General features: G+C 40.8%; 1 protein-coding gene across 2 annotated transcripts in view; it reads left to right on the top strand.

Annotated features, from left to right (window-relative positions):
- The window catches only part of celsr3 (cadherin, EGF LAG seven-pass G-type receptor 3), a 109,417-nt gene that overhangs the window by 87,446 nt on the left and 7,837 nt on the right, over positions 1-14,134 (top strand). For both annotated transcript variants that reach the window (XM_013910265.1, XM_013910264.1), the window contains 10 exons: positions 419-607; positions 694-886; positions 1,702-1,869; positions 4,128-4,254; positions 5,225-5,431; positions 10,378-10,552; positions 11,955-12,067; positions 12,546-12,625; positions 13,061-13,187; positions 13,318-13,437. In XM_013910265.1, coding sequence (XP_013765719.1) covers positions 419-607; positions 694-886; positions 1,702-1,869; positions 4,128-4,254; positions 5,225-5,431; positions 10,378-10,552; positions 11,955-12,067; positions 12,546-12,625; positions 13,061-13,187; positions 13,318-13,437 — 1,499 coding nt within the window. The remainder of the gene's footprint in view (positions 1-418; positions 608-693; positions 887-1,701; positions 1,870-4,127; positions 4,255-5,224; positions 5,432-10,377; positions 10,553-11,954; positions 12,068-12,545; positions 12,626-13,060; positions 13,188-13,317; positions 13,438-14,134) is intronic.

Below are 14,134 nucleotides of genomic sequence, written 5' to 3'. Positions count from 1 at the left end.
GTTTGAGGAGTTTTTCCTTCTGTCTATTTGTCCACAGCAATGCATTACATTACTGTGTTACTGAAAAATGTAATACAATTACAGTAACATGTTTCTTTGTGGCATGCGACACCCAAAATATGGTGAAATAGGGACCAGTGACATTGGTTTGCTGTGATTGTGACACTTTGTCTTATAAAGGTTACTACAATGAGCATAGCTTAAAATCAGGATATGGACTATCTTTCCATTTTTTAACATACTTTTAAAATCAGAAAGCAAATGCATCACTGCTGCTATCTAAAGTGTAAGTTACATGTTATTTTAACCAGTCATATTATGCTAATGTACAACATAATTACCCTAATTACCCAACATCTGTGGGAATTTCATCCAAAAAATGTTTATATGTGTCTGTTGCTGCATGTTTATTAATCAGTTATGAACCTGGACCGCATGGAGAACCACACCCACGTGCGGAGGCGTTTCCCACGCTACCACACCACCCTGTTTCGTGGTCAGGCTTTGTGGGATCCCTATACTCATGTGATACTGCCCCCTGCTGCCCTGGTGCCACAACGGCAGCGGCTGCATAACTGGAAGGAGAAGGAGAGGACGGAAAAAGAGCGTAAGAACAGACACACACACTGAATAAAAACCTTCAGAGTGTTTCGGGCTGAACCCAAGAAACATATTCTGACTCAAACTTTTCAGTTTCAGCCTCAGATCCTCAAAACACCGCTTCGGCGCCTGTCAGTATCTCGGCCAATCAGACAGGAGAATACACTGCAGCAAAACATACTGCTGCGTTGCCTGAGCCGCCCATAACCATCGTGATCCTGCTCATTTACCGAAGTCTGGGTGCTGCCCTTCCTCCCAAGTACCACACAGACAGACGAGGAGTGAGGTGGGAATCTGAAACACACAGAACACTAAAGAAAATCTCATTACTGCAACTCCAAAAACTTCTCGTGATTTATGCTCGTATGTCTTTGATTTGGTGCTAATCAGTCTGCAAAAATTGCTTTTAAATAACGTGAGCATCACATCATTAAATAGGGATCATTATCTTTCAATTCTAGCATCAACATGCCAGGATTTTACATATATATGTGTATAAAAAAGATCCAATGACAATAATTTGTGCTATTGATCATTTAGTCTCCAAAAGTGGGAAAAAAGGTTGAAAAAGATCCATCACTGAAGCCCAAACCCACATCTTCAGGTTGCTTGTTTGTATGCGCAACCATGAAAGACACATATGAAACACGCAACACTGTATCAGATCTTTGCAAGTAGGACATGTTTGGCATCTTTGCTCAATAAATGATTAAAAGAAGTTTTGGCTAATTGAATTCATAGTCATATGAGGAACACTGGTAGGTCAGCAGAGTATCTGCATCAGGACTAATTCCAGCGATCTTTTCTCTGTATTAATCATCCTGTCTTTACTTTGTTTTCTCTCTTCTTTCCTTCTGCTGTCCCCCACTTCTCCTCTGGGCCTAATTACCGAGTAACAAGCTGTCCACTTCTCAGTTGGTGTCAATAATCAGTCATTTGTGTCTTATCTGGTTTACAAAACACACTCTTCTTTTTTTCGGTTTGTCTCTTTTTTTGGTTACTGTGTCTCTGCCTTTTTTAGCATCCTAACCAGGATATCAAACTCTGCTTTCTGTCTGATCTGGAGGATGTGTTGTAACTTCTGTACTGTCTCTCCTTCAGGCTTCCCAGACATCCAGTAATGAACTCCCCTGTGGTCACTATCTCTGTCTACAACAACCAGACATTTGTGGGCGGACATTTAGAGCAACCCATCTTACTGGAGTTCAAGCTGCTAGAGACGGCCAATCGCAGCAAGCCTCTGTGTGTACAATGGAACCACAGCAGCCCGTGAGTACATAACATGCGATGTTTCGCACTGTATTGATACTGTCGATACTGAAGTCCAGGGTATTGCGGTATGTCACTGCGTGATTAAAAGATACACTACTGTGTAGAGTTTGGAAATATCAAACTGTCATTTTTGAAATTTGCTAAAATGCAAATATCTTAAACTTCAGATTTGAAGTTAATATGATGACTTTGGGTTTTGTCTTGTTGGCTTTAAGATATAAAATATATCTTTATTCAGACTTTCTTACACTGCTGTTGAGGCAGCTGCTCTGTGTTTTCTGCAGACCTCTCACAGAAGGAAAAGTACTGATGTAGTTTTAACAATAAGAATGTGAAGTGTCCACTGTTGTAAGTCACAAGAACAAGAACTAGAAATGGTCCAATCCAAAGAAACCCAGAAAATAAGTAAATAAGTAAAAACGTGTGCAGCAGGCTGGTCCATTGTGACAAAATTTCATTGCAGGAACTCAAAATGATATTCAGTAGTTTGTTTGACCCCCATGTGCTTTGATGTAGGGGGCTGACAATGTTGGGTCATTTTGTAGCTCTGGCAGTTCTCATTCTATTCATTCTATACGTCCTTGCACAAAGGAGCAGATACCGGTCCTGCTGATAGTAACTAGTAACTATAGTAACTCCTGGAATCTCCTCCATGTTCTTGAGACTGTGCTGGAAACACAGCAAACTTTCAATGGCAATCGCACGTATTGATGAGCCATCCTAGTTGGACTACTTGTGCAACCAATGTAGGCTCAAGGTATCGCCTCATCCTACCACTAGTGACACTGTTGAGTCAAATGCAAAAAAAACAAAAATTAAGAAAGAGTCAGAAAATATACCAATATCCTAGAAGTTGAATTAGCCTGATCATATACACTGATTAAAAAGTCTTTAATTTTTTTTAGCAGCACATATAATGAAGCCAATGTAGCCTACTATCTTTACCACAGTAAAAACTACCATACTAAACCATTATAAAAGTAGACGGGAGTGCCTGATCTGCTTTTAAAATACAAGACCACTTTAGCTAAAGGATTATTTTAAATGCTCGCTGAACACCTTCTGACGTACACATATTTGACACAGAAGTCTAATTAGCAACTCAATGCGTTTAGGTATTTAGACGTGGTCAAGATGACCTGCTGAAGTTTAAACTGAGCATTAGACTAGTGAAGAAAGATGATTTAAGTGATTTTGAACCTGGTGTGGTCTTTGGTGCCACATGTCCTGGTCTGAATAATTCAAACTGTTACCTACACAACAGGATGAACTAGGATTTTAATAGAAGATGGTCCAAAAAGGAGAAATATTGAGTTAGCAGCAGTTCTTTGGGTGAAAATGCCTTGAGGTCAGAGGAAAATGGCCAGACTGCTTTGAGCTGACTGGAAGGCAAAGGTAACTGAAATATCCACTCACTGAAAGAAAGGTACACAAAAGAGCATGTCTGAATGCACAGTATGTCCAACCTTGAAGCAGATTTATTTAACCTTTATTTATACAGGTAATCCCATTGAGACTCAATGTCTCATTTAGAAGAGAGGCCGGTTTCAGACAAACAATAAATGGTGGCCTGCGGCAGCAGATGACCACACCCAGTGGGTGCCACTCCTGTCAGCTAAGAACAGGATATTGAAAGGATAGACCCATCTTATAGCCTTGGATCAATGTTTCAGGCTGCTGCTGCTGCTGGTCTAATGGTGTGGGATATAGTCTTTGCACATTTTGGCCCCTTAGTACCAGCTGAGGATAATTTAAACAGCACAACTTTCTTTCAGTACTGTTGCTCACCACATCCATCCCTTTATGACAACAGTGTATTCATCTTCTGATGGCTGCATCCAGCGGGATCAAATGGCTTTGGGATGCGGTGTAACAGGAGATGTGCAGCTGACAAATCTGCAGCAGCTATGTCAATATGTATGGAAATATTTTTATGTCATATAAAATGCGTGAGCAAAAACTAATCAGAGCAAATAATTTAATTTCACAAGAGCAATTAAATTCCTGGCGTGTAATCTCTGAGGAATGTTTCCAGCACCTTGTTGAATCTGTGCCACAAAGAATTACAGCAGTTCTGAAAACAAAACAGGGGTCCGACCTGGCACTAACAAGGTGTACCTAATAAAGTGTCCACCGAGTGTTGTTTTGAGAGCATGTGACTTCTATTAATTATGAAAAACTGACACATGGACAGCAGCAGGACATCTTTCTTGAAATGTTGCTTATTATTCCTCGTTCCGTCTCTGTTCCTGCAGGTATGAGATGGGAGGTTGCTGGACGGTGAGAGACTGTATGGTGGTGTACAGAAACACGTCTCATGTGCGCTGTCAGTGCCAGAGACTGGGCACCTTTGGCGTACTGATGGACAGTTCGCAGAGAGAGGTTAGTGATCAGTCAGTCAAGAGCTACTTACTTTTAATCAAGATAAATCAAGATAAGTCTTCATCCTCTCTCGTTCCCTCACCCTTTCTGTAGTAATCAAGCATTTCCCTTAAGTGAACCTTTTACTTCACCATGTCTGCCACTTTGCCCCAACACATTTTTTTTTTCATTTAACAGTGTCAGCTGGTAATTGCCCAGTTTGAAGAAGGGGGGAAAAAGGGGAAAAATGTCTACAAATCCTGACTGACATTCAGAAGGCTGAAGAAAGGCCTTGTTACAGTTGTAGAAGATTTTCACAGCTTAATGTAAAACCCCTTACCCACCGCTCCCAAGCATACTAAGTTGAAGATGTGTCAGATCTCGAGAAAGGGAGCGTGCGGAATCAGAAACATCATTGTCTTGACGATTTCCATTTCTCCAAACTGGAAACAGTTATATAAGATTAAGTAATTCATCATCATTAGTCTGGTGGTATGGTGGGGTATCTTATTCTCACTCACTTGAGATGCTGCAGGGAAGCCCAGTTTGCCCAAATGAAATTCTGGTGGTGTCTGCTATGTTTGCCGGCAGCAGAGGCTTCCAGAGGAGGCAAATGCACGTGCTGAATTGATTTTATAATCTAGTTTCTCCTGACAGATAAGCTTGGTCTGCTAGCTAGCTTGGTTTGTCGTCTGATTCCTCTGTTTTTTTTCCTGACTGCTTCAAGAAAAATATATTTTTTAGATGTTTTTAATAAAGGGATTTAATCTTGTACTTACCTTTCATTAGATTTCTTTCTATAGATCGCATACTTGGTTGTCATATAAATATTGTCAGTTCACACTGACGGCAGACAGGAGAGTTCAGATAGAGATGTTGCATTTCAATGCAGTTGTAACGATTCATCTTCTTGGATTGAAGTTTCTTTTTTCAACAAGTTTTCTCCCTCCTCTTCCTTTCACCCCCCTCCTTTGCATCTCTCTGTGAGTAGCAGTTGGAGGGCGACCTGGAGACGCTGGCCCTGGTTACATACTCTTCTTTGTGCGTCTCCATGCTGGCGCTGCTCCTCACTGTCCTGGTGCTCTCCTGTCTCCGGGGCCTCAAGTCTAACACCAGGAGCATCCATTCAAACACAGCGGCAGCCATGTTTTTATCAGAGCTGGTGTTTTTGCTTGGGGTCAATCAGACTGAACAACAGGTATGTACTGGTGGGGGTGGGCTTTCTGCATCCATCTTTTTTCTGTTGCCTATAGCTTTAGTTCCTTTTTTCACACCACTGCACAGTCAGTCACCACTTTATCCAGTGTACAGTCATGGTAAAAACAGAGTCCAACTTCTGTCATATCTAGATAGATAACCTGTGATGAACAGAAAAGTTATTATTTATTTAACAATAATGTAGCCACGTTGCAAAAGCACTGGTAGAAGACATCATTTTCTGTCCTACTTTGTCAATCTTTCACGTTGTTGTGGAGGAGTTTACTACTCTTTAGAGCATTGCTTCAGGTCGTTGAGGTTTGCAGGCATTTGTGTATGTATAGCTCTCCTAAAGTGGCACCACATTTCAGTCAAGGTGAAGTCTGGCCTTTGACTCAGACATTGGAATACTTGGATTCTTTTCTTTTTCAGGCGTTCTGCTGTAGTGCTTGGGATCATTATCTTGTTTGGGACAGGCTTTAGCTGTTGGACAGATGGCCTCAGATCTGACTCTAGAATACTTTGGTATACAGAGGTCAACTCAATGAGTGCGAGGTGCCCGGGTCCTGTGACCGCAAAACAAGCCCAGATACTCACCTCTCCACCACTGTGCTTGACAGTTGGTATGGGGTGCTTCTTCAAACATGGTGCTGTATACTATAGGCCAACGCCTCCACTTTGGTCTCGTTTATTCAAAGGGTGTTGCAAAGTCTTGTGGTTTGTTCAGCTTTTCAAACCTGAGCTATGCTGCCATGTTATTTTTAGAGAGTAGAGAATTTCTTCTGGCAAGCCTTCCAAACATGTCATACTTGTTCATGATGCTTGTAGAGTCTGAGATGTAGCTCTTGGGCTTTTTTTTTTTTTTTGCGATTTCTCTGAGCATGCCCACTCCTGGGAAGATTGGCAACTATCTTGATTTTTTTTTTTACCAATCACTAAATAACAAAGGCTCATACTTTCTTTGTTTTTCCTCCAGTGTGTTACGGAAGCAGCCTTCCGTTGTGAGCATCCTCTTCACATAGGTCCATATCTTTGATAAAGACCGTGCTCACACTTCAGGGCATAAGTATTTTTTCTAAAAGTAGACTTGTTTGTATGTTTGTTTTGCCCATGAAGTATCGCACTGCATTGCAATAGTTCTTTTTGCATTGGACAGACAGAGATTCAACATCCATCTATTCTTACTGTATTTATTTTTTCCCAATTGATTGGAAATGGCCTTCTAACCCTTGCCAGACTGATGGGCAGCAAGAATCATTTCTCTAAAATCAATGCAGATGTCTTTGGCATTCAGGTGTTAGCACACAGTTGGATGCTCCAGACCAGACAAACTTCTGGTTTTATAGAGGTGCCTACACCTGCTGATGATCTATTAACCAAGTAATCAAGGAGCTGATTATTTCTACTGCATCTCAATGCATAAAACCTTAAACCTTAAAATCTTAAAGAGGTTGTACTTTGTTTTTGCCGTGGCTGTGGTGTATATCTAATTTCTAGCGGCATTTAGATTTACAAGTTCATTCATCTTCAAATAGTATCTGGCAGTGGCCATGTTTTTTCTTAAACTGTTGCCAAAAACAATATCATAAGATGTTCACTCTTTGCAGTTTTGATGTCGACGGCTCTTCTTGCCTCCTAGTATTTTGTTTTTCTTCCTCTTTCTTATCCTCTGCTTGGGTGCTTCCTGTCGCTCTTCACTCTGTGCTTCTCTACATCACACTGTCCTCTTTCCTTTACGTTAAGTCCTCTATCTTTTTTCTTGTCCTCTGCCAATGTTTTTTTTTTACCACTATATCTCTCAGTTTTATTGCATCACACGTTTCTATATAAAGTGTGTTTAAAGAGCAGCGAGTCTTGTCGAGAGGGTACTCCAAATATGTGCTCACTCAGCATGAAATCCAATTAATTAATCTTTATCCCCCACATAGTCGGCAGTACTGCTCTTACAGTGCGACTGGTTACTTCTAGCAGAACAATATGTTCTCTAATTCATGTACTCCATGCTTGGGAGAGCATTTCAGTGCTTGCAGCGGTTGTGTGTTAGTTTTTATGCGCCTGTGCATATTTAGTCTTTCCATGCTTATGTGTGTGGCTCGTAGTGTTTGCTTTTTGTGTGTGTGTGGGAGTGTGAGATTCATCAGCTGGCTGTATTACTGCCAAGGCGGCTGCTTTTTCTGTGTCATCTTTGGCTCTTCTTTGGAAATTCTACTGCGCGTCTTTTAACCTCTGGGACTTAAATGTCTGCTCTCCTTAATTTTCAGAGTTCTGAGTTGTATTCATTATAGATTTCATAAGCAAATGGGCCAGTTCATCCATTATCATATATGATAATATGACAGTCATATTTTATATTAACTTCTTTGAGACAAACTTATTTTAATACATAAATGTTTGTCTAAATCATCATTTGTCAACCTACAATACTCACATGGCCTTTTTGGGGTACTTGTCTGTGTTGAGTGCAGATTGCAGTCACATTTCAGAAAATCTGAGCTTGTAGAAGCTCACATGTGCTCAAAAGATGGTTGCTCATTAAACTGAGGGTTCAGTGAACTTGAACAACTTTGCCAGAGGACATCAAAGCAAATCTGATGTCATTCTTTGCAGTTTAAAGCAAATAGACTGCCTAAGCTTTTTGGAAACTGTAATCTAAAAGACTATGCAACAGCTCCGCTCTCCTCTGTTAAAAGTACAGAGCATCAGTGGTGGACCTGCCAGTTCTGGTATTTTATGGCAAATACCAGTTGGGCTCCATGGCGCTAGGCAGTAAGAACTGATCCCATCAGAGGGCAGTGGGCCCTCCGGCCACCACAATTAAGTCTGTTTCTGAGAGGTCATTCTGTAGAGCTCTGGCAGTGCTTATCCTGTTCCTCTTTACACAGAGGAGCAGATACTGGGGCTGCTGATGGGTTAAGGAAATTCAGTGGCCCTGTCCAGAGTTACTGCTAGCCTTTATGATCTCAAGACTGCGCTGGGAGACAAAGCAAACCTTCTGGCATTTATACTTATTGATCCATCCGCTTCCATCCTGGAGGAAAACTGACACTATCAGTCATGGATTGGCCTCCTCAAAGCTCGGACCTCAACATTATTAAAGCAGTGTGGGATCATTTTGACAGAGAATGCAATAAAAGGCAGCCAACATCCAAAGAAGAGCTTTGAATGTCTTCCATAAAGCCTGGAAAACTATTCCTGGAGACTACGTAAAGAAATTACAAGATGCCTAAGAATAAAGGTGATCAGACCAAATATTGACTTAAAAGCTTGTTAAAACTATACAAAATCTTTATTTGCCTCATGTACTATGTTTCGATTTATATTTGCACAGTAAATCACTGCATCTGCATCTACATTTGCACATTACTGAGCCTTGTCTTGTCTTTGTGTATGTTAAGAACGCATTTGGCTACAAGGTCACGTACTGACACGCCTGTCAGGTTCCCACAGACATCTTATTTAGTTGTGCATTTTCAAGCTGTTTCCTGAGGCTGGTTTCGATTTTAAACAAACACCACTGCAGTTCTCTTAGACGAAGTTGACTTGCTTTTTCAAAGTGCTGTAATTCAGTGCCACTTGAGTTTGAATGGCATCGTCCTCATCTGGTCAAACAAATCAATTCAGACTAAAAGGCTGCAGAGTTCAAATAAACCACTTCAGCCATTCTTGAATGCAGCCTGAAGGTAATTTCACAGAAAGCCAAAATGTTAATGCTCTGCATTATTCATGGGGAAGCCAAGTATCGCTGCCAAACCAACCAGCAGCATCTAACTAAAGATGGCTTTGAAGTTTATCTCCTGCCTTTACTGGGATTCATTCCTGATGATATGCAATCTAGACGAATGACCTCAGAAATGAGTCCTGTGGCAGACTACGTCATCCTTTTATTTATACAGTGTCCAAGTTATTGTCAGAAAAGCAATGTTTTCTATGTGAAAATGAGGCATAGATTAACCATCACCTGACACACCAGATGGTTTGTTTAACAGAACCATCTGAAAAGTCGTCCTTGGAAACTGTTTGGAAAAGGGTAGGCACGCACTTGGCAGGTATTTGGATTTGCCATCTGTCTATCACTGTCGATCATTGGCAGCCAATCAAAAGATTTGTTTTTGAACAAATAATCAATTCCCTCTGTTGTCACCATCAGCTTTCATAAAACACATCCAGACATACCAGTAGATCCTCACAGGACGCTTACTGTGACTGTGGATTGGAAGTAAGGTCATAGCTTGAACCCAAGCATAGTTGTCTCACACCTCGATTTATATCTCTCCGTTATTGCTCAAAAATGCAACGTGTATTTATTTCGGTCGAGCTAATTATTCCCCTTAAACAACAAATTTGCATTATTTTTGTTTTCTTGACGCATTTATTGTCGTAAATACATCATGTTTAAAAATAGCTGTTAAACTTCTACAATCACAATTAATATAAAGGCGACATTACCTGTTTGGGCATTATTTACCTTCCTTTGCAGATGGTGCACATTTTCGTAATCGTAATCATAATTAAAAGACTCTCTTGGGTGTTATTGGTAAAATTCAGCTCTTATAACATCTATTTACATTCTTTATTTTTTATGCTTTTCCTGGACGAATTGTAACATGCTCCCGTTATCGCTGTTCATTAGAAGCATTAGTAATTTAATCATGAACGGCTGTTATTTCATTGCTGACACCTGCTTTGCTGTAATAAAGACTCGTGGGTTGGTTGCCAAGACATCTGTATTTCAGCTGTCGCACAATCCTTGAAAGGATTATGTTTTTTTGTCTTTTCACTGCTAACGCATCTTTCCTGCCTTTCCCCCTTAGCCTACCCCTTTCATTCCTCTCTCTCTCGCCTCTTAATCGTTTTTTGTCACTTTCTTTCTGCTACCTATAATTTCCTGCTCCTCCCCTTTCCCTTTTTTTAATCACTCTTTTTAAAAAAAAAACCCTCTCCCCTCAGTTCCTGTGTACGGTCGTCGCCATCCTGTTGCATTACTTCTTCATGTCCACGTTCGCCTGGATGTTCGTGGAAGGTCTTCATATCTACCGAATGCAAACAGAGCAACGCAACATCAACTATGGAGCCATGAGATTCTATTACGCCATTGGCTGGGGCGTTCCCGCCATTATCACAGGTAACACAGTCATGTAGACATGCAGGCACGCAGTCCTCGATATGGCCTAGGAACATGTTTGTGCAGCCATGTAAAAGCAGACAGTCACAACCCTGTTCTTGCCACAGCTGCACAATAATGATTTTCTTATATGAGCACAGGCACACACACACATACATGCATAGTGAGTCTGGCTGTGTAGATAAGGTGTCCTATTGACATTTGGATTAAACAGGTTTCAGTGGTATTTTATAACAGAGACAGTAAAGCAGAGATATTAATGCAAGCAATTTCTGCCATGACACAATTTAAGCAAGTCATATCTTTCTACTTTCTTCTCTATCCCCTTCACACACACGCACAAACACACACACACAAACACACACGCCTAGATTGGTAGTTTGCATCCAAGCTCATAACATACTGTCAGCTTCCCTTTATCTGTTGCTGTTTGTGTCACTGTCTGTCTCTCAAACCTACACACACACACACACACACACACACACACACACACACACACACACACACACACACACACACACACACAGGAATGGATGTGTCTCCCACCATCATAAACACACTTTAGCACATGTCTCTTCCCTCGGGCTGTGAGGTGTGTTTATCTGTCTTTGTTCGGGCTTCTTCTGTCTTTTCTTTTGCAATTTATTTCAAATATTCTTAATAGCCACGCCTGTCAAAACATCGACAGTTTTGTCCAAACAAGGATACATGACTGATAAAGATATCACAGTTCAAGTCACAAATTTCCTACTAACCACATCTGGTGCTTATATGGAGCACTGGTGCCTCAGATTCTACACTGAATCTGTGCTGTAAGTGCGCACACGAAAGAAACTTCAGGTGAAACCGTTTTGGTGTATCCCCGCTCAACGTAAAGAAAAAGACCGTTAGCTTACAGCCTGATCTTCTTCTGACTCTGACAGTCAGTGAATTTTTGTTCGTGAACTTGATTCGCATGATTCAACCAGAAGCTGAAAATCAGGGGGTGAAACATTTCTGTTCTGATTTGGAATAATGTGTCATATAGGTTATACGAAGTTAAATTAAAAAGAGAAATGATGGTTTGTGTCTTTGGCGTTTAATCGTAGCAGCTTAGTGCTCAAAGTTCAGCAGAATTTAACATTTAAAATCTAAAGATCCAAAGATGTAATCAAATATTTAGAGCGTGCTTTCAGGAGCTAATTTTCTCTAAGTCCTTGATTTATAAATCTAAAAATATTCATTTAATAAAAGCTAAAAACATACCTAACATTCACAGAAGTGTTGTGGTGTTCCAATAATGCCCTGCAGTCACTGCCTATACTGTTTCCCTATCTTTGAGGCTGCTGTCTCTCTGTGAGTGACAGCAGAGGACATCACAGAGCTGATCTGTCTAATCTCACCGCACATCTGTTTGCTTTAGGCCTGGCAGTAGGTTTGGACCCAGAGGGTTATGGAAACCCAGACTTCTGTTGGATATCCATCTATGACAAACTAATCTGGAGCTTTGCTGGTCCCATCGGCATCGTCATACTGGTAAACATCTCTCTGTTTGTCTGACACATGGCAGTGAACTCTACATGCACACAGACTTAAATGATATGAATGAAATCTCAACCTGCACTTCCTCAAGCAAACATAGGTTTAAACCTAATTAACATTCACAAGTGGCAGCCCTCCAAATGGATTTTAGAAAGGCGACCCACTTGAGCCCAATCATTTCATTCAGGCCTTTCGAAACTTCACTTCAAGAAATTTGATGCAGTGCTTTAAAGTGAATGATTATGGCGTATTACAGTCAGTAATCAGTAGCACACCTGTGAATCCACTTTTTCTTTTTTTTTCTTTTTTATACTGTCAGAGACTTGAATGGCTTTGCTTTTATTAAACGTATCTTTTCCCTCCTATGTGACTAATTTATCCACATTGATTTTGTCCTAGTCGTTGCTAATGGCCTTAGTGGATTAGCTGAAATGCATTTAAATGTTTTGTGTATTGATCTTTCACTTTTCAGTTGAATGGGGGCATTTTCACCATTGTAGCCAAGATGTCGTGTAACCCATCTCAGAAGGAGACCAAGAAACTTCCTGTCATGTAAGTGTCTGCCTTGACACTGTTCTCACTTTAAAAAAGTGACCTTGAAGCCTACCTTCCAAAGTACAATCCTTTTCTTGTGTTTTGTGCAGTTTCAGGCTTCAAAGGGTCCTATATAAAATTCCTGAGTTTCTCTAAAGTAGTCTTTCAGATTTGAGCTGTATGATAAGAATCGCTCTGTAGTTCCTCCAGTGCTTCTACTGTCGTCCATTAGTGTGGTTTCTCTTTGCTGTCTCTATATTTCTCTGTTACCCTAATCATGATGACATATAGTGAAAACGTCATTATTGTGTTATAAATAAAGGTTTAGTGTGATATAATGCTGCAGTCGACTGGCGTATGCATCAGAGTGTATCACAGATTCATTCTGGCGAATCCAATTCTAATCTTTTTTCTCCTCCACTGCCCTCTTTGCTTCTGTCTGCCTCTCTGCAGCGCCACTATCCGCAATGCCTTCTTGCTGTTGCTGGTGGCCACCTCCACCTGGCTGTGTGGTCTGATGGCTGTAAATAACAGCATACTGGCTTTCTACTACATATTTGATGTCCTCTGCCTAGTACAGGTACGAACAAAGCATGATCAGATACACAACAAAGTGCGATCTCTACCTGTAGCTTTTGAATCTTGTTTGTCAGTCTGTGTGTTTTTGTTTTTGTGATTTTTATTTTATATCTCTTTATCATCTTTCCCAGGGTCTGTCAGTGATGCTAGTCTTCACCGTGTTCAACTCAGAAGTTCAGGAGGCATGGAGAGTCGCCTGTTTGGGTAAGAAGAGTCCTGGAGAAGATCCCCCAAGACCACCGCAGAGCACAGTAAGTCCAACATACATAAATATCCAGTTTGCGAGCATATCTATACTGCTACCGCTAAAGCTAAACACCTTTTTTCATTCGTTTCTTGAATTAGCCTGACTGTTGAATCATTAATATACTGCATTAGCAGAATGCATGCACAAAAGTATAGCAAAATGAAGATGAAAACTAATTTTTAAAAGAACTATGGTATCCAAAAGATTATTATCATTATTATTGCACAGTGATGACAAGCTAAGTGAATCTAAGATCATGATGCGAAGGCATAAATGTCCTAGCTGCGTGATCCTTAAAGCCGTTTACTAAGTTTTCTCCTGCTGCTGTGCCCATTACTAGACAGCACAATAGCCCTCCTGCCCTGAATTTCTCCTTCCCTCTATCCTTCCATCAATCTTTCCTGTCGTGTCTCTGTCCTCTCCAGCTGCCCTCGGGGTTCCTAGCTGACCCACATAAAACATTATACCAGCTAGTGGATCCCTGCCTGCTCTTTAACCCGCTTTCGCAAAAGCACTGTGCAGTGCCGATTTAATGATGCTTTTATGCGTGTGTATGAAATGCTATCCTACTTTCACATCTTTCCTTACTTCCTATGTCTCGTGTGTGTGTGTATGTGTGTGTGTGTGTGTGCTTGTGTGTGTATGAATTCTCAGCCGTCAGCATCAGAATCTTTACTATCGCTTCTGTGTGTTTGAACTTT

This window comes from Pundamilia nyererei, unplaced genomic scaffold, assembly GCF_000239375.1.
Source record: "Pundamilia nyererei isolate P.nyererei 1_Seehausen unplaced genomic scaffold, PunNye1.0 scaffold00039, whole genome shotgun sequence".
Lineage (NCBI taxonomy): Eukaryota > Metazoa > Chordata > Actinopteri > Cichliformes > Cichlidae > Pundamilia > Pundamilia nyererei.
The sequence above is the reverse complement of the archived record's forward strand: the minus strand, read 5'-3'. Positions and strand labels throughout refer to the sequence as shown.